The sequence below is a fragment of the Anomalospiza imberbis genome, chromosome 2, assembly GCF_031753505.1.
Source record: "Anomalospiza imberbis isolate Cuckoo-Finch-1a 21T00152 chromosome 2, ASM3175350v1, whole genome shotgun sequence".
Classification (NCBI taxonomy): domain Eukaryota; kingdom Metazoa; phylum Chordata; class Aves; order Passeriformes; family Viduidae; genus Anomalospiza; species Anomalospiza imberbis.
In genome coordinates this window covers 8,839,941-8,858,316 of record NC_089682.1, presented here as the reverse complement: position 1 = coordinate 8,858,316, position 18,376 = coordinate 8,839,941, and the positions used below count along the sequence as shown (strand labels likewise).

The 18,376-nt window shown below is 36.7% G+C and overlaps 1 protein-coding gene across 8 annotated transcripts in view; it reads right to left on the bottom strand.

Moving 5' to 3' along the window:
• Positions 1-18,376, bottom strand: part of RPGR (retinitis pigmentosa GTPase regulator) — a 54,538-nt gene that overhangs the window by 30,663 nt on the left and 5,499 nt on the right. For 6 of the 8 annotated variants that reach the window (XM_068179768.1, XM_068179761.1, XM_068179764.1 and 3 more), the window contains 5 exons: positions 14,370-14,462; positions 11,766-11,828; positions 10,088-10,246; positions 8,462-8,611; positions 2,939-3,097 (listed from right to left, as the gene is read on the bottom strand). In XM_068179768.1, coding sequence (XP_068035869.1) covers positions 2,939-3,097; positions 8,462-8,611; positions 10,088-10,246; positions 11,766-11,828; positions 14,370-14,462 — 624 coding nt within the window. The remainder of the gene's footprint in view (positions 1-2,938; positions 3,098-8,461; positions 8,612-10,087; positions 10,247-11,765; positions 11,829-14,369; positions 14,463-18,376) is intronic. The other 2 variants (XM_068179760.1, XM_068179767.1) reach the window with 2 other exon arrangements.

The following is an 18,376-nucleotide window of genomic DNA, read 5'->3' as shown; positions in this document are numbered from 1 at the left end:
CTTTCTTCTAATTTGATCAACTCTAAGTAGAAATGATGTCAAGAAATGAGCCAAGATGAGCAAGTTTTTCCATGACATTTTCTCTTGTGCTTTTGCTATGCTAAATGAGATAGATGAAGCAGGGGAATATTCAATAGTCACACACTCAATTCTCGTTTCCTGAGACTGAAATGTCACATCCTTAAAAACTGGAAAGCCCCTGAAAGGATGAAAACCACACCAGTATATATTGTGTTCCTAAAGGAAAGCAGCATCCATTTTCATGGAGGATGACACTTGAAATTCAGAGTTTCTTCAAAATTGTATTATTTTCTTAATTCATGAAAATGAGCTTAAAAGCAGTGTAAATGTTTCTGTCCATCTTTAAAGATATCTCATCAGAATTCTCAGTTTATGGCCACACCACTTCACTCAAGATGTAATTTAGGACCAATTTCAAGTGAAGTTTCTGGTCCAAAGCCATTAATGTATGTATGTCACAGTCACTTAAAATTTTTAGTATCCATATCTACCTCTTTTCACAACTTTTTCCTCAAATTCTGCTTTGAGTCAGAAAATTTTCTCCATGTTAACACTTCTGACTAAGTATCTTTCCTTTGAGACAGCATTGCCACTATTCTCTACTGTTTCACTCAGTGTCTTAGTCAGAAGTTCACATTTGTCCCCTATTTAATAATAGCTGAATCACATTAAAAAAACCATCTGATTTTTCACTCTTATCACAACTATTAATATTTAGGAAATATATTTTGTCGGGGAATACAGTTTTCCTCTTTTTGTGACTGAGCTAGGTCCTCTGGCACTCAACACTTTGATCATCAATTGCCAGCTCAGCTAGCACTGAATTTTTTACTTACCTTCTACTAAACATTTATTTCCATAAGCAAGTAACTCTTACATACATGCATAATTATTACGGTATTTTCTTCACTGCATACATTCTGTGGAATTTATATTTATATGTCCCTCTTTGTTCTAGCTCTTACACAGATTTCACTGTAATGATGATGGCATCCAGGTCTGTATCTTTCTTCTAAATCTCTATAACAGTCATTGGTTATAAGGATTTTTTATCACACGAAACACCATTAAGTCAAAATATCTATTGGTTGAATTCAGATTTATGGTTTAAAAGATAATCAATTATGATAATCAAATTCTTTCTACAAAACTTCACTTTATAACTCATAATATAATGCTATGATTTATGCATTTGTTGGTCCCAAATTTATGGCAGTTTTTTCACTAATAATGATAATTTGATTTCACATACAGAAATCTATTTTGTGACATACAATATTGCCAGGGTAAGACTGTATCTTGGTGGAAGAAGGGAGACAAAGGCATTGAAATGTAGACAAATGTTCACATTACTTCCTGGATTAGCTACTGCCATTTCCTCTTTATAGTTTTCCCAAAGGAATTTTAACCTAGCCAGAATCTTGCAGCTTGACTCACTACACATAATCTTTCCCAGCATTTCACTTCCACCTTTACTCTTTCCAATGGCTTGCAGTACAACATCACTCACAATCTCCCTCAATTAGATTTTCCATTTATATTTTAGAAAGTTTGGCTTCATAACTTTGAATGCACACGACAAGATAGTCAAGAGATAACTACAGAGAACCTTCAGAATACAGATTCAAGGACTAATATATATATATATATATATATGTTATATATATATATGTATCTTGGTTTTACAGCTTTTTCATTTTGGCAGAAGAAAAATCACAGGCTATACAGTTTTACACGTATTATACTCATTACAAGCTAAAGCTGATATTTTTTGAACTATCTTCAGGTAAAGTCAAACTTACCTTTCCTGCTTCTACACCACTCTAGGTCAGGATAGGATTTGTGGAAAGAAATGGCTGGCACTGCTTTGCACATATGCCTTGGAAAAGCTAAGTCACCCCTGGCAGACAACTATTTAACAGTTCAGTAACACACAGCACTTTCCAAGTATTATATATGTGGCCCTGTGAATTAATATGTAACATCTGTATTTGCTGATTTTCATAACCTGCACAATATGTCAAATGTATATATCTATACTGGTTTCATATTTATGCTAAAGATTCTGCTCAAAGGCACAAGCAAATTCCGTATCACAATAAGAGATATTTAATCCATTCAGGCATGCAGTACATTGTGAAGCTACTTGAAAAGTGACTTCCTACATACCTTCCTAAATATTCAAGAGCATTTAAATTTACTACAGAATGGAAGCTTCCCTCTAGAATTTCCCTCTCACTGCAATAACAATTTCAAGCTCCTTAGAGGAAAGAAATATCAATCATCTGTGTTGCACCAGGTGGTGCTGCCTTATTACAATTCCAGTAAGAAAGGCACTCAGCCTATGGAAAGTTCTCTTACAATGTTATTTATTGGAGCTAAGAATATAAAGAAAAAGCAGACAGGATCAATAACCTTCTGTCCCTTCAGAGGCTGGGAGTCCCAAGCTGTGTGCAATTGAAAAGGACCCCAGCATAATGTCTAGATCCTATCCATGGAAGGTTACCTCAGTTTCAGCTCTTACAGGATCTTCTTACATCCAAAACCACTCTATACATCATTTATACTGATAAATTCAGCATTTTATACTGAATAAAAAGGACATTCACATGGGAACTTACTGCTGAAGTTTCAGATAAAGCAAGAACAGGCAATTGGTGTCAACCAGGAGCTGCCTAGAAGCCCCTCTGTTAAAATCACCTGGCCAAGTTCATCCTGTAGCCAAGGGACATGGGCAATGCAGCATAGGCCTGCCTTAGCTGGGTGGTACATGGATGTCTACATCCTTGGTGAAAAATGACCTTCCAGCTAGGATCAGCATCCAGCATTTCAGTGGGATGTAAATTCTTTACATCCCACTGGAGTTTACTAGAGTTTAAATTACAGGGCTGTAAGAAAAGCCTGTTAAATTGCATACCTGTCAGCACCACGGTGTGTTCTCCACCACAAGCAACCTTATTAACCTTTTCCATAATTGCCAGTACAGGCTGTGGGACTCTATTGTTCTTCAGCTGTTCAGGGAATAATCCCAGTTTCCCATTCACAGGTTCTCCAAAAGTATAGAGCTCACCATCTCCTGTGAAAATACAGAACAAAGTGTGGTTTCTAGCACACACTCAGGAGCAAGGATGGGTTGTCAAGACTGCTGCAGACACAAAATATAAAGACAAAAAAGTGTATGAACATATACAGGATAGCTGAACATATCTGTATAATGCCCAAACAGCTGTGAAAAGCACAGAATTCACAGAATGACTAGGCTAGAAGAGACCTTAAAGATCATAGAGTCCAAAACATGCCCTAACACCTCAACTAAACCATGGCACTGAGTGCCACATCCAATCTTTTTTTAAAAGATGGAGACTTCACCATCCTGGATGGTGGGCAGACAATTCCAGTACCTTATCACTGTTTCTGTAATTTTTTTTTCCTAATATCCAACCTGTATCTCCCTTGGCACAGCTTGAGACTGTGACCTCTGGGTCTGTCAGTTGCTGCCTGGAGAAAGAGACCAACCCCACCTGACTACAGCCACCTTTCAGGGAGCTGTAGAGAGTGATAAGGTCACCCCTGAGTCTCCTTTGCTCCAGGCTGAGCACCCCCAGCTCCCTCAGTCATTCCTGACAGGATTTGTGTTCCAAGCCCCTCACCTTCACTCTGCTTTGCTAGGACACAAAGGTGCCAGATTCGAGTCCCCTGTAAATTCCAAATCACAATATTTAGCCTGCAAGGGGAATGTAGCCACAGGAAAAACAAAACCATATACCTCTTGCTTCTGAGAGGTGGTAATTCTCTCTGTAATCAGTATTTAAGTCAACTGAAGAATTGCTTGTAAGAATCCGAACTGAAACAGAAAATAATTTTGTGTGGAATTTTGATGGAAAATCAACCTGCTCAAGCAGGGTCATCCCAGAGCACAGAGCACAGGATTGTGTCCAGACAATTTCTGGAATATCACCAGTGATGGAGGCTCCACACCCTCTCTGGGCAGTCTGTCCGAGTGCTGGGTCACTGCATAGTGAAGGAATTCTTCCTCATGTTCAGGTGGAACTTCCTGGCCATCAGTTCCTGCCTGTTCCTCCTGTCCCATTGCTGGGACCATGGAGCAGAGCCTGGTCCATCCCCTGAGCCCTCCCTGACAGACAAGGATGAGATCCCTCCTCAGCCTCTTCTTCTCAAGGCTCTCTTACATTCTTCTACACCTCTTCTCTAAGAATTTTTGCAGTCATTTCAATCTGTCTGTGCTTCTTAACAACCAGCAAATTATCTCAAGTGCAAAAAAGTGTATTTCATTTCAGACCTATGGCCCGTGTTCAGGTTTCTCCGTTCAGTTTGGTTTCCTGTTTTAATTCTGATTTTGTTCTTATATCTATGTGCAGAAATTCTCTGAACAATCTGATACTTTGCTGTTATTTGCATCAGCATCAATTTTCTGTTCTAAAACAGTAGCCCAATTAAAAAGATAAAAATCAACTGCAATGTGAGGTTTTCTGTAGCCAAAGCAGTCTGCTGACAAAAAGAGATTTTAAGCATTCTAAGGAGGAAAAAAAAGGGCAACAAAAAGAACCCTGTATTTTTTGGAAGGTGAGTATTTTTTCAGTACTCTTAGATCAGCCATATATTTCTAAAAACAAGTTTAAAAAAACCCAAAATCACTTGGGAGATAACTACTTATGCAGTTCTCTTTGAAGAGAGCAGCAGTTCTTTTTAAACACTATTGCAGTGAAAAAATTAATCCAATCACTAACTAATTAAGAGGATTAGAGATTCAAATGGCCAAGCCTCCCAAACTCATCAAGTTTATTACATTTTTTCCACTTAATAATCCAGCCAACAAAGATAAAACCATTTACCAAAGCAATTTTTGAATACATTACACATCCCTTTTAGGCAAATAGTGGTCTAAAAACTATGAAAAATAGCAATCAAGCATGAACAGAACCCAGTCAAACCCAGATAAATTTTGAGTGCAGTATGTGTGCAGTACATCTGCATGCTGAGGACATGATGTACTGTGTAGAGTACACCTGAATTTTAAGGACACTCTGTTCACAACAAAACCTGGTTATTTAATTTGTTCCTCACATATGAGTCACACTCTCACATGTTGAACTTTCCCTAATGTGATTTTCTGTATCACTACACTTAAAATCACAGGAGCATATCAAGAAAATGGACAAGCAAATGGAAAATGTCCCTCGAAGGAAAATGTGCATTTGAGTGCATAGATAAGAGACCTTGCTGGTGGCAAATGAGGGATAAAATTAAGTGGACAAAAGAATTGGATAACCCTAAGATTTCTTGAATAAATGAAGAAGAAAAAGAAAATAAATATTTATTAAGACCAAATTGGTTAAAAGTGTCTCAAACACTGAAATTCAGAGCATGGAAGTATTTGTGGGATGAATGTTTCTTAAACCAGTCCTTAAAAATAATGACAAAATACATTAAAAAAAATAATTCAAGGAACATGCAAAAGTCTCTATGAAAAGACATCTTCTCAATAAGAATCTATCTTGACCTTGATTACAGTTACAATTCAGGCAGGGGAAACACTAGAAGGAGTCTAATATATTCAGTTCTTTTCTGTCTCCAGAAATCTGATTCTGCTGTAGAAGCCAGAGCAGTGGTGAGATACACCAGTTTTTCCTGGTCTCCATCTCCTGCAGTGGACAAATGAGCTGTACAGGCTTGCCAAGCTTAATGCTTCCTGAAAAAATTGTCCCCTCCTGAGTGTGTGATCAAAGGAAAGTGAAGATGTGTGTAAGTGCTCAAAATTGTTGCTACACTCTCCCAGCAGTTTATTTCTCTGTTGATTTGCTTGAGACATAACCCTAATACTGGAACACAATGTCCAAAGCCTGCAAAAAGGGAGGAAAGAAAACTCACTGAAAAAATCCTGAAGAGAGCTGGAAGCGACAAGACTAAGAACTTCTTTTCAGTGGAACTCCTTGACAAATGCAAAGGAGAGGGAAAGGGAGCAAACAACCACCTTTTAAATATGAACTGAGTAATCAGAGTAGTTCCTAATTTGCATATGGAACTGAGTTAGCCATTGCCTGTGCATGTGCCTAGTCTAAATTTCAGAAGTGGTTTTTTTTTAGTTTAAAATATTCAGGATTTATTCTGTTTTTCTATTCTACAACCATTTTGTCATCAGTGGAGTCCACATGTACATGGCAGAATACAGGTGACACATGTTCAGCAGTTAAATTGTCTGCAAAGAAGGCCTTCTAGAAAGCAGAAGGAAGAAGGGTGACATCATCTTTTTGGAACTATAAGAGGCATTGCTCCTGTCTTTATAGCAGTTAAACACCCTAAATTAAAAGTCTACTAAAAAAAAATCTAAAACCCAGTAATTTTGAAAAAATAAGAACATTTTAAAAAGGAAAAAAAAAAAAGGTGGAATCCATACTTCACCATTTTTTAATTCAATACTCTCTTATTAATGAACATCCTGCCCTGGAGAGGGCACTCTGTGTCCACACTATGTTTTCTAGTGTCCTCATGAGCCCCTTTTAGTTTTAACCCAGATATGCCTGTGCTCCCAACAGGTTTTTCAGCCAGCACACACCTTATGTCAAATGTAAACATATTAAGAAAGGGAGCCATATGGTGCCATGTTCATCAGTTCAGTCTGACAGCATTTAGCAAGTCTTAAATCCTTCAAGTATGTTACGCTATTAGTGTATTGTTTGATGTCTAAAAATCAAAATGTGGTAATTCTATAGTATTCTAAAAACTGGTAAGTAACACATCCTAAGACTATGGTATACTCAGAAAAAATGCATAAAGTTAATTTTTAAACACTGTGTAGATATACACTGACAGTGGTGCAACAGAAAATCAATTCTGCAAAAGTACTTGGATGCCCAATACTAAATTTTTATGGTAGCTGAAGTATCAGTCAAATAAAACTGTTGGCAAGGGTCCAAAGGAAAGTAATAAAAAAATTTATCGTTTCACCACAAAGAAGGCCATGTGTGTGTCAGTAGCTTCAGCAACACAGACTGAATTCATGCAGGACTTGCAGATATTAAGGCTGAAAATTAAGATTTTCCACCTCATACTCAGGCCTGTTTAAGTAGTAATAGGTCCACCAACTCCTCATTTTCACAGGTAATAACCAGTTCATTCTTCCTATCAATATTTTAAGAAGCTCCATTTTTCTTAACCAGGTACAAGCCTAAGCCTTTTTTTCTTATCTCCTTCCACCAAAAGTTTCCACTTCCTTAGGGCACTTGGCACACACTGTTCTCTCTTTACTCTCAGATATTTGTCCTCAACCCTTCTACTAACAAGAACTTTTGTGGCATCCTGCTGCACTCCTGGACCTTCAGCCCTTGGCTCAAAGGCAGACATACACACATTACTGCTACATCCTTGAAGCAAGTATCTTTTTTTCCCGCCATTTATTCTGAGTCCAGGCAACTGTATTTTTCCTAACAGGTGCTGAGGTCCTGATCAGTCCCACACATTTAATTCCTTTACTGTAATAAAGCATTTGTAATAAAAAGTTGTATACTACCAGCCGAACACCTAATTAATATTTGTCCACTGTACCAAGCTCTCATTCTGTTAACAGCATGTTCTCAGAGAGCAATAAAGATATTGTATGTGGAAAAGTAACATTCATCAAGTAATCTGGGAAAGGTATCTGAAGGAATAGCTCCTGGGTACCCATTAAAAGCTTTACAATCAAAACTATTGATCCTTTGAAATCTTTAATTACTCTAAGGGGACCAAACAGTGAAGTTTAATAATGTAAATCTATATGGCTGAGAGGAATTCATAGCTGCTCATACATAATGCCATCAATACTGGCTGATAATTCATCCATACTGGCATTATTACAAGATGAGTGGAATCTTCACTTTGGAAACCAGTGGACAGTTGGGAAGAGAGAAGTGGAAAGCAATAGGGAGGTGTTTTGGTTTGGAGATCAGACAACAGCTCACTGCAACATTGCTTCTCCTCATATCACATACTGCCAGTTTAACTGACTTCAAAACCTAAATTTTAAGACCAAACAACAAATCTGGACAACAATCTTTTACTTCTAACAAGATTAATTTTTTCTCATAACACAGCATCTCAGTTCAATATTGGTATTTCTGGAGAAGATAAAGTTTATTATTTGATCATCAAAACAAAAACTCAAAAATAGTTGGATTTTTGAAACCATAGTTTTAATTCACCATATATGCAATAACCTTTATGAAAACAAACTGTGATATTTCATTTTTTCTAATATACTTTCTCACAACAATGTGCAAATGCAGAAAATTAACTGCAAGTTTTCTCTCTCTCTGTGATACAGAACTACATAGGAGGCTTTCTGTCACACGAAAATTTTTAAAAACTATAGGGTATCAAGTTTCAAACAACTATTTGAAAACCACTGTCTTGTCTCCACTAACCTCTATTCCCATTCTCTTACCTGTAATCAAGGCAGAATGATAATATCCACAGGATACAAAGGAAACAGATTTTCCAATATCCACTTTGCAGGGGACAATGACAGAGGTTTCACTGGCCAGGCCAATCTGACCTTCTGAATTATCACCCCACACAAAGAGCTGCCCATCCTCTAAAATGAAGACACAGATAGTTAACAGATTAAAAAAAAACTGATAAAAAGTGAATCCATTTATTGAAGAGTACTTCAGAAACTCTGTATACGATACTACTGAATGTCATGATCTCAAGGACATAAATGATAATTTAGCTCAATGCAAAAAAGAGCTGGAAATAAGAGGGTTTTTCTTAGGCTTTTCAAAAGTGACCCAGAGCATTTACACATCAACCAACGTTAGGCCATAAATTCCAACAGAAAAAATACTGTGTAAAAAACATTCCTTCAGAAAGAGGAAGACTGAGTAAGACAATTCAGTTGCCAGAGGTCAGTATGTAAATATTACAGTGAATTTAAGGCATCTTCTCATTCCTAGGTGTAAGTCACCCCTTCCTCATTCTTCCAAACTTATTCTCTGTTCTGACTTTGGTAGGCATCCCACCTATTCATGCCTTATCTTTCAGTTCTCCCTCCTCACAGGTGGTTATATTGACCAGCTTCATTTTGCTCTCCTTAAACTACAACAGCAGACGTTCCAGGTTTATTAAGACCAGCTTCTATTAAAGCAAAGACCAATGGCAATAGTAAAACAAAACAAAAAACCAAACCAAACCAAAAAAAAAAAAAAAAAGCAGTGAACGACATGAAAAGTCTGTAGATTCTTCTAGAAGAGATAGTCTTCTCATATTTTTTTCTGGTGGGAAATAAGTTGTGAATAAAAAAGTACCACCTACAGTACTACTGACGTGGTGTTAGAAGTTAAAATAATTCAAAATTGTCCTAAAAATCAAAAAAACTCAGGAGAATGTCAGCAATTGGCATAAAAAAAACCCCAAAACCAAACAAGCAGGCTAGCATCTCTCTCAAGTTCTAAAATTACAGGCTCAATAACTTACCCTAAACGGGTACAGAAAAAACTGCTTTCAGCAAGACTTGAAAAATTGCATTATAGGGAAATAAAGGACTACCCATCCACTTTGTGACTGGAAGCATTACAACTGTGTGGATTTCAGCATGTTGTGATGTATAATTGGTATAATTCTACCACCTGGGAAACAGGTGAGAGGCTCAGCCTCTCCCAGAATTAGTAAGAAATGACACAGCTGTGCAGCCTGAACCAATGGACTGCAATGGCTGCAGTAAGAAGTGGAATTAGAGATGCTTAGTTTTCATCGAATTCATGTTTTGTAGCTGCTTTCCCTGGAAATAAACTGAAGATTTTTATCCATTTGGAGGGTGTTCATACCATTCCTCCTCTGTAAGTATTTCTACAAAACTTTCACAAAAACTCTAAGAATTTAACGAGGCACACACCCCTTACCAGACTGTTAAAATAGGCAATTGACTGTCAAAAAATGACTGTGGCTACCAAGGAAAGAAGACAGTGAGAATAGAAAATGCACCCACTTATGCAGACAGAATGCTGGACTAAATGCCTTCCTGAACCAGGCTGGACACACATAAACAGATTTTATTAGCATTTGGTCTCACCAGTTACTGCTGCTGAGGTGTATGATCCAGCTGATAGCTGCTTGATCTTGTGCTGCTTGGTGAAAAAGCTGATCAAATGAAACGTGGTCCTTTCCTCTGTGTCACCTAATCCCAACTGGCCTTCACTGTTACCTCCAGCAGCATAGACATTTCCTTTTTCTGCATACAGAAAAGCACAGGTGACACACAGAAAGAAGAAACCAGAGCAAGTAATTTAATTTTCAATGGAGAAAACATCACAAAAACATTAGGGTCTGTTGCCCTGAAACACCCTCCAGCTGAAATTAGCAGTTTCTGTTGTAGCTATCGAGGTTTTCCTGCACACACTTAGAGCAGAAGTTCCTAAAGACCTTATTGCATTTCCAGCTATTCTGGAGACTGATGTAAAAATAAATGTGATTGGAAGTTCTGCAGGAGCTCTGAGAAAATGACTACCAGTAGCCCTGGCAACCAGAAGCAGCTCCTTCCACAAATAATGTATATTTTGAGATAAAGTGGGAGGAAAAGGGTGCATGATGTCACACACAAGAAAAACTGAAGCTGTATTAGTACGTAAATTACAAAAAATAATAACTTTATATTTTTGAGTGCTGTGAATGAAATATATTTGTACTTAGCTTTTTATTAGAAATATTTTACTTATTTTAATATTTAAATAACTTCCAATTTAATTAACCAGGGTTTTTTTTTTTTGGTATCTTGAATTTAACACTGATGACAGATATCTTCAACTTTAGGGAACTTTAAGATTTATACTTTTAATTTCAGTGTGTTTCACATCTAAAGTGCTCATCTATGAAAAAACAGATACATCCTATTATTAACAGAAACCCAGACAGAAATGTGATAAATAAACTGACATATAATGGCCACAAATTATCTAGCCAGTGTGTACACCAAATGTGACTAATATTTACCCTGTGCAGTCTTGCATACTTGATTCTTATTAATATGCTCTATTTTATTCTAACAATCTTATTTACAGTGTTCAGGGTCTCCATGTATATAAACCTCCTAATAATCAAACAATCCTCTTTACAATATTACTGAAAGCTAAAGGACTGCAATCACAGAGATGGCTATTCCATTACATAAATTATAGAAGCATGACAAGAACCTTAATAAATTCTCTGCATACTGTGTCTCTACAAATTTAAGTTTAAATTTACAGTTTATTTATTTATAGCTTAATAAAGCAACTAGTCATTGAAATAGAAGACTATGTTGTGTAACCAAAAATGCAGGAAAATTTGAAGAGTTGAAAACATTCAGTTCTGTTATATTTATTCAAATATATAACTTCACACTAATAAAGATTATTTATTATAGGTAAATTTGAGTACAGATGTATATAAAAATAACAATATATCTTTACTAGGCTTAAAGAAAATATTCATAATTGTTAACCACACCTCAAATGCCAGCAAGTAATTTTTCCATATGTCTATTACTAGGAAACTACTATCTAACATTAGTTTATAAATGCATTTGCTCAGAATAAATGTTAAAATTCTAACAAATTCTGAATTCTAAGAACTGGATGTCAAACCCCTAAGTTTTAGAAGACCCATTTTCAATTTTTTCCCTTCTTCAATGCTTCTGGGGTTCCTAATGTAATTTTGCATGAAAGCAAATGAAGAAATGCATCTTGAATATGTATGAAATAGAGGTTACATACCTGTGTAAACTAAAGTGTGGTTTCTTCCACAAACAGCAAGTTTTGCTTTTTCTGGTTTTAAAGCTAAGAATTAAAACCAAAGAGGAGAGAAAGTTATAAACAAGCTGATAGCTGGTTCAACAAAATGTTCTATGCTCTAGAGGGAGCTCTGATTTCTTCTTTTCACATTTTTATGAACAGAATTATTACAAAATTCATTGCCCATTTGAATCTAGCACATGACTTATCTCATCAGTATTCCCCCAAGATAAGAAAATAGGTCAAACCTCAAAAACTTAAAACTCTCAAGTTAACTTGATGATGGCTACTTCATCCCAGTGCCACAGTCCCTGGAATTTGCCATTTACAGGATATATTAAGTTGCAGGAATAGAATTAATGATTTAAGCTGTCTTCAGTTTTCATTAACAGTGCTATTGTTACTTCTCTCTTAGACTTTTTCCACTATTACAAATCTTTGAAACCATCCTGTTCCTTTGTCTTGCCATCCCTTCCTCCCTTTGTTGTGCTCACATCCCGTTTCTGCTCTGTTCTGATCACTTCCTGATCACTGATCTCAATTGCCAAGGGCAGTCCTACCTGAACTAGTGCCTACATTTTTTGCATGTGTCATCCTGTCTCAATTTCAGCTGAGTTACCACCAATGAGAGTGCCATGGCATGCACTTCTCTGCAGTCTGGTCACTTTGAAAGACTGGGAATGTATGTGAGGGGAGTCAGGAGTTATTTTGGTGGGAAAGAGAGAATACAGAAGCTCCTCTTCTCCTATGACAATTGTACTCCATTTCAGAAATAGAGAGGAAAAATGTCTCCCTGACTTTTCCATCCTTGCTCCAGTTACTGTTCATTGTCAACAAATTATCTTCTCTCAGTCATGTCCATGTACCCTATACAATGCTCTAAACCAGGATTATTTTTACATAATAAATCTTTAATTGCTTTTCCACTGCACTAGTCTGTAACAACAATCATCCCTTTCACAAACCCTTTTTCAGCCCTTACAGATCAACTTTCATCAGCTCTTTAACATCCAGATTAAGAAGCCTTCTACCAGGTCACCAAAGAAATCTATCAACTTAAGCATGAACTGCCCCTGGTCTGTCACACAGACACAAACTTAATTTATCCAAATTCAGGTTCCTGCCTCTTCTATCCAACACCTACCACTACCATCAGGCTGGAACCATAACATTTTCAATGGTGGTTTTTTCCTACAATCTTTATATCCCAACACTCTTCAATTTCAGAGATGATCTCAATCAGCTCTTCAGAAGCCTGTGCTCCCTAAACTTCCTCCCACTTAGGCTAACCAGTTCTATGTTATGAGACATGCTGTATTTATAATGTTGCTTGTGATTTTTCATAACCAATGTCATTAATCTCTAACCAAGTCCCAGATTTTTTTTTCCAGAAAACATGCAGACACAAGCATTTGGCTCCGAGCAGAAACTGCAAAGTGTCCTTGCAACCCCATTCCCAAAGCCAAGTGATGAACAAAGGCTACTGAGAAAAGCTCCAGGAATTCCTCCTGCTGTCTACTGCCAAGAGAAAAAAGACACCCCCCTTGTGACTTTTTTCAGTGGATACCAGGTCTGGTTTGAATTGCTGTCATCTTCTCTTCATCTTTTATTCTCCGTTGCAATTCAACAGAAAACCCAAAACTTGAAACCAAATCTATTTAAGCCAAGGTAGGAATCAATCTCTCACATGGCTGACAGAAGATGTGTACCTGAGAGTAGCTGCTTTCTCAATCTGAAGAGAGATGGAGGCAGGAGCAAATAAAGGACAGTAGAATAAACTAAATCAGGAAGAACAGAGTTTGAACAAGCAGGATAATTTGTTTTTAACAATAAGCTAACAGATCGATCTGCTGGCAGAAAGAGCGAAGATAAACATTTAATAGTGAAAAGAAATGTGTTAATGGGATAGATCTGACTTGACATAAGTAAAGTGATAAGGAAAAGTATTGACTCAGCTTTGTTTGACAAGATAAAAACAGCTAGGAAAGACCAAAAAGATCACAGTGCAATGAAAACATATTTTCCAAGACATAAAAGAATACAGGAATTTATTTTACTTCCTCATAAAAATGTATTAACATTGATGTCCCCTGGGACATTTCTTATACTTGTTAAAAACGTAGCAGTACTTGTGAAAAGTTTCCGATAGATTTTTTTAATTTACAAAGTTGCAATGAAAAAGTGACACAGAGGTTACACAATGCTGTTGGAACTATGGCTCCTAACACATAGACCATGCAGAGACCAAGCATCTGATTGTTGTCTGCAGTAAACAATGAAGATGTGGTTTGTCAGAATAGGCAAGTACTACATGAAGTTAGAGGCCTTAAAAATTACAGGATTCTACATATCTGAAGTAATCCTCAGATGCAAAAGGACACAGAATCTGAAGTAATAGAAAATCAATAAGGGATCCTTTTGAGCTATCTTCCTGATCTTGTGCAGTAATGTGCACATGTGATGAAGAATAAGAAAGAATCAGTTATTTTGGAATTGCATCCTATGAAGTACCTTTTCACAAGGGTCTCGTTTCAAAAAGACAAAAAAGGAAAAAAAAAAAAAGAAAAAAAGAAAAATCACACAGACCTTTAACACAGGTTGGTTTGCTGACAGTGCTCTTTGATCCTAGTCCTAACTGGCCCCAGTCGTTACTGCCGAACATGTATAGTTTACCTTTCCCTGAAAAAAAATCATAGACAGAATCCATACAAGTGTTTGAATACCTCATTGGAGACAAGATGGTCATTCACTCACAATGAACTTATCACTACCTTTTTAATGTAAGGTTTAAGTTTAGGCAATTTAGTACATAAGTGTAAACATTAATTAATATCCTTGTGATTTTACAGTTCAAAACCAGTAATTGCATTGTTTAAGTAAGAAATCCCCAGCCAGAAGAAGAAACATCCTCATCTTTAATTACAGCACAGAAAAAGTGCTCTTCAGAAAACAAGATGTACTTTTGGGCAGTCTCTGCAGTTCAGAAACCACAGTACCCCTAAGCTCCCTTATAAAATAATAGCACATCTAACTGAGCACCCACATCTTTTACTCCAAAGACAGGAATGAATAATGCAGCTATTTGATAAATACAAGTACAGATTTTTAATATTGGGTTAATTGATTGTTTAGGGTGGGATATTTATTTTACTGCTAAATATCTTCTCTTAAAATGATTTACAAATATGCACTTCTATCAAATGTAGTTTCTGATAAATTTTCACAAAATGTATTAATTTGTTATTCTGCATACAAAGACAGAATGTATAAACCCACCACGCAGTCAGAGAGCTATTTAAACCTAAATGCAAACATTAGCTTACAACTGTTCAAAAGGGACAATGCTAGAATTGCCTTTCAGAAATTCCTATGATGTGTCATTGGACTTGGATATTTGACCATTGCAAACAATGAACTGTTGCATTTCTGAACAACCAATGTTTTTTCTGAGGATGGTATATGAACAGAAGAGAATTCTGTCATATGGGATGAAAATTAGCCAGAAGTGACTCCTGACAATACCTTAAAATGAATTCATTTAATTTCATTTTTTAAACTATCACATCTTGTAAAGCTGTAAAGTTCCCACTGGAAAATAAAACACTTGTTCCAACAGAAATCTTTGCAAAACAATAGAAACTGATTTAGCAGAAAAACCCACAACAAAACAACATCCTCTCCCCAAACTCCCACCCTTTCACAACAATTAAAAGGACTTTGTTTACTTCTGAAGGTTTGCAGAGCTTTGTGCATTAGACTCCCATCTTAATGTTGTCACCCTAATCAGAAATTTGGTCATAGAGCTTATCACCCTCATCATCTACAATTACCACAATGACAATCCATAACTGCAATTCCATATAATAATGCCAAAATAATAAGGCTGTTCCCAGTGAAGGTTCTGATAGTGATTTACAGAGACTTTGAAATATGATATTGCAATGTTTTAAATATTACCCAAAAAATCATATTCTAATAAAAATATCGATTCATTTTCTTAAATATAACCACAAAGTTAAAAAGAAAAAAAAAAAAAAAACACACCAGTGCTTAACTATAGTATCTAAAATCCTGATTGTTAGATTTTACAATTCTTGGCACGTGGGACTATGTGTCAATATTATGTCTTTCCAAGAAAGCTGGAAGGGAAGAAAGACAGAGGTCAAATTCATGCTCACAGTGTTCTACTAACAGCATTTATATCTCCATCCTAATTTGGATAATGCAATCATGTCAAACACATGCAGAGCTGTCCCTGACAGCAAACACACCTTAACAGAAAGGATTGTTATCAGCAAATGACATCTATCCTGTATTGGTATGGCTTCCTTGTATCCTTGCTTTACACTTTCCAACTGCTTTCCTAAGACAGCAGTACTTTTGTGAGAGTATGATGCCAAGCTGCCCTAATTCAATTTAAGCACATTCTCTTTTATCCATGCAAAATTCAAACAAGGTCATGCTTTTCACCCTATAATCTGCTGGGTTTTATATCAGTCTTTAAATTCTCAGGCATTGCTTTGTAAGTCAAGGAGCTTAATAGATGAGAGGAATTTTTCCACATTCTTTTACAACTGAGTGACAGCCTTTTATCATTTCAGGTTTCCTAGGAGTATAACAGAAAATAAGAAATCTGGGAAGCAGTTAATTTAGAAAGAGAATGAGAATTGCTAGGCACTAAGGAGGAACCTAAACAAATGCCTGTAATGAAGCAACATTTCTCAGTCTGTACAGCAAATCAAGTTGCAGAAGAGACAGGATTCAATCTAAGCTGGCCAAGAAATCCAATATAATTTTGCATGTAAAATGCACAATTTTCATAACTGCATACTGAGATATCCCAGCCATCACACAGATGCACTGAATCCAACAGCAGACAAATAGGCACGAATCAAATTTCAAAATTTTGTAAATTCAGATTGCTCTTGGTTTTTTTTTTTTTTTTTTTTGCTTCCACTCTGGTGCCATCATCCAGATTGTGCCCACCTGCCAGGTGGAATGGCTGGCACAAGACAGGTCCAGCAGAGTAAGACTATGACTCTGGGCAGAAGGGAAACAACAGGATACAGTGAAAAGGCCTACTCAGACTGTTTTGGTGATGAAAACACACTTCCAACAGCAGTCTCTACCTTTATCCTGATGCAAAACTTAAGTATTTCTCCCAAGTAAGTGTTGCCTGGCAGGTACACCAGCAGATGTTTCACCAACAAAAATTCAGGGCCACCAGGGAAGCTACAAGACACTTCCATGTGTAACAACAGAGGTTTTGTGGGACACTTCAGTAAGAGATTGTCTCCCACCTCATTTCTCATGAATAGTTGCTATCACAGCTGTGATTCCTGGAAAGCCCATCAGTCTTGTGCACTTCTGGTTCATGAAGTGCTTTTAAAGGCAATCATTGGGCAGCTGGGAAATATCAGCTGAAGTCCCATGTGCTTTGTCATGGCAGGTAGCCAAGTACTCTAATCACCTATGTTTAAAGGTATGTTTTACGTATTCCCCCCCTTTCTTTTTAAATTATATGAGTGTGGGAGAGAAATAAGATGGGGAGGTGATGTACAGACCTTGAATATTTACTACAAGATCCTTCTGAGATACTGTATCTTAATAAAACATAGAAGGTAGTATTTTGTACAGAGTAGCAAATACCAGGGCACCAAGATTATTTTTTAAATTATTTTTATTTGAGCTATTTAGTGAATAAATTATGTTAACAGTTGATTTAAAACTCATATAGAAGTCAAATAAATCCCAGGAAAATAGGAGTGGCATCAGTTTTGTTAGACAAGTCATGCTATTTTCAGAAGCTTTATTGTGCAACAAGAACAGTCATGCTTAGGACATTTAGCATCACACAAGCAAAACCAGCACTGTACATTGCTTGCTCACATACATACACACAAATGTGTACTAATCTTTCTCATCCTCCCCTTGCAGTTGATGCAAAAGATATTGTGCCATGTTCTGATGACCTACTGGTAAGCAGAAAGAATAGAAGAAATCTGGTGACAAAACACCTGGAGAGCTTTCAAGATCTCTGTTGAATGTTCAATGCCTTACAAAATCTGAAATTATGAGTATACTATCTTCTTGTGGTTTCATATACACCTCTTTTCACTCCCACTTTTACAATTGATACTTCTTTCTTTCCTTATGCCTTCTTGTGTTGGGGGCTTCAATTCTCTCCAGGGCACTGAGTTCAGAAAAGGTGTCTTCATTCACCAGCATTTCCCCCTTGTGAACAGGATCAGTCTCTTTGATTAAATGTGGTTAAGCTGCCTAGGATACTCTAATCAAGGCAAATAAACAGTAAGATAGCTGTTAAGTTTGAGAGTTTTGTAGGAAACAAAATTTAATACATAAGCATTGTAAGGAGATTCTTAGAAGTATGCATATTTATACTTCTTCACATCAGCTCCCATGAGGATGAATGAATTGCTTTCCAAAGCCTGCAGTTATAGAAGATTCGGGGGACTATCAGTATTCTTGGGCCAAAAAATACAGAAATGAGGCAAGAACCATTATGAAACATGTTACAAGTGATGCTGGAATACATATTGCTTATGACTGCATTAAAGACCTAAAGAAGACCA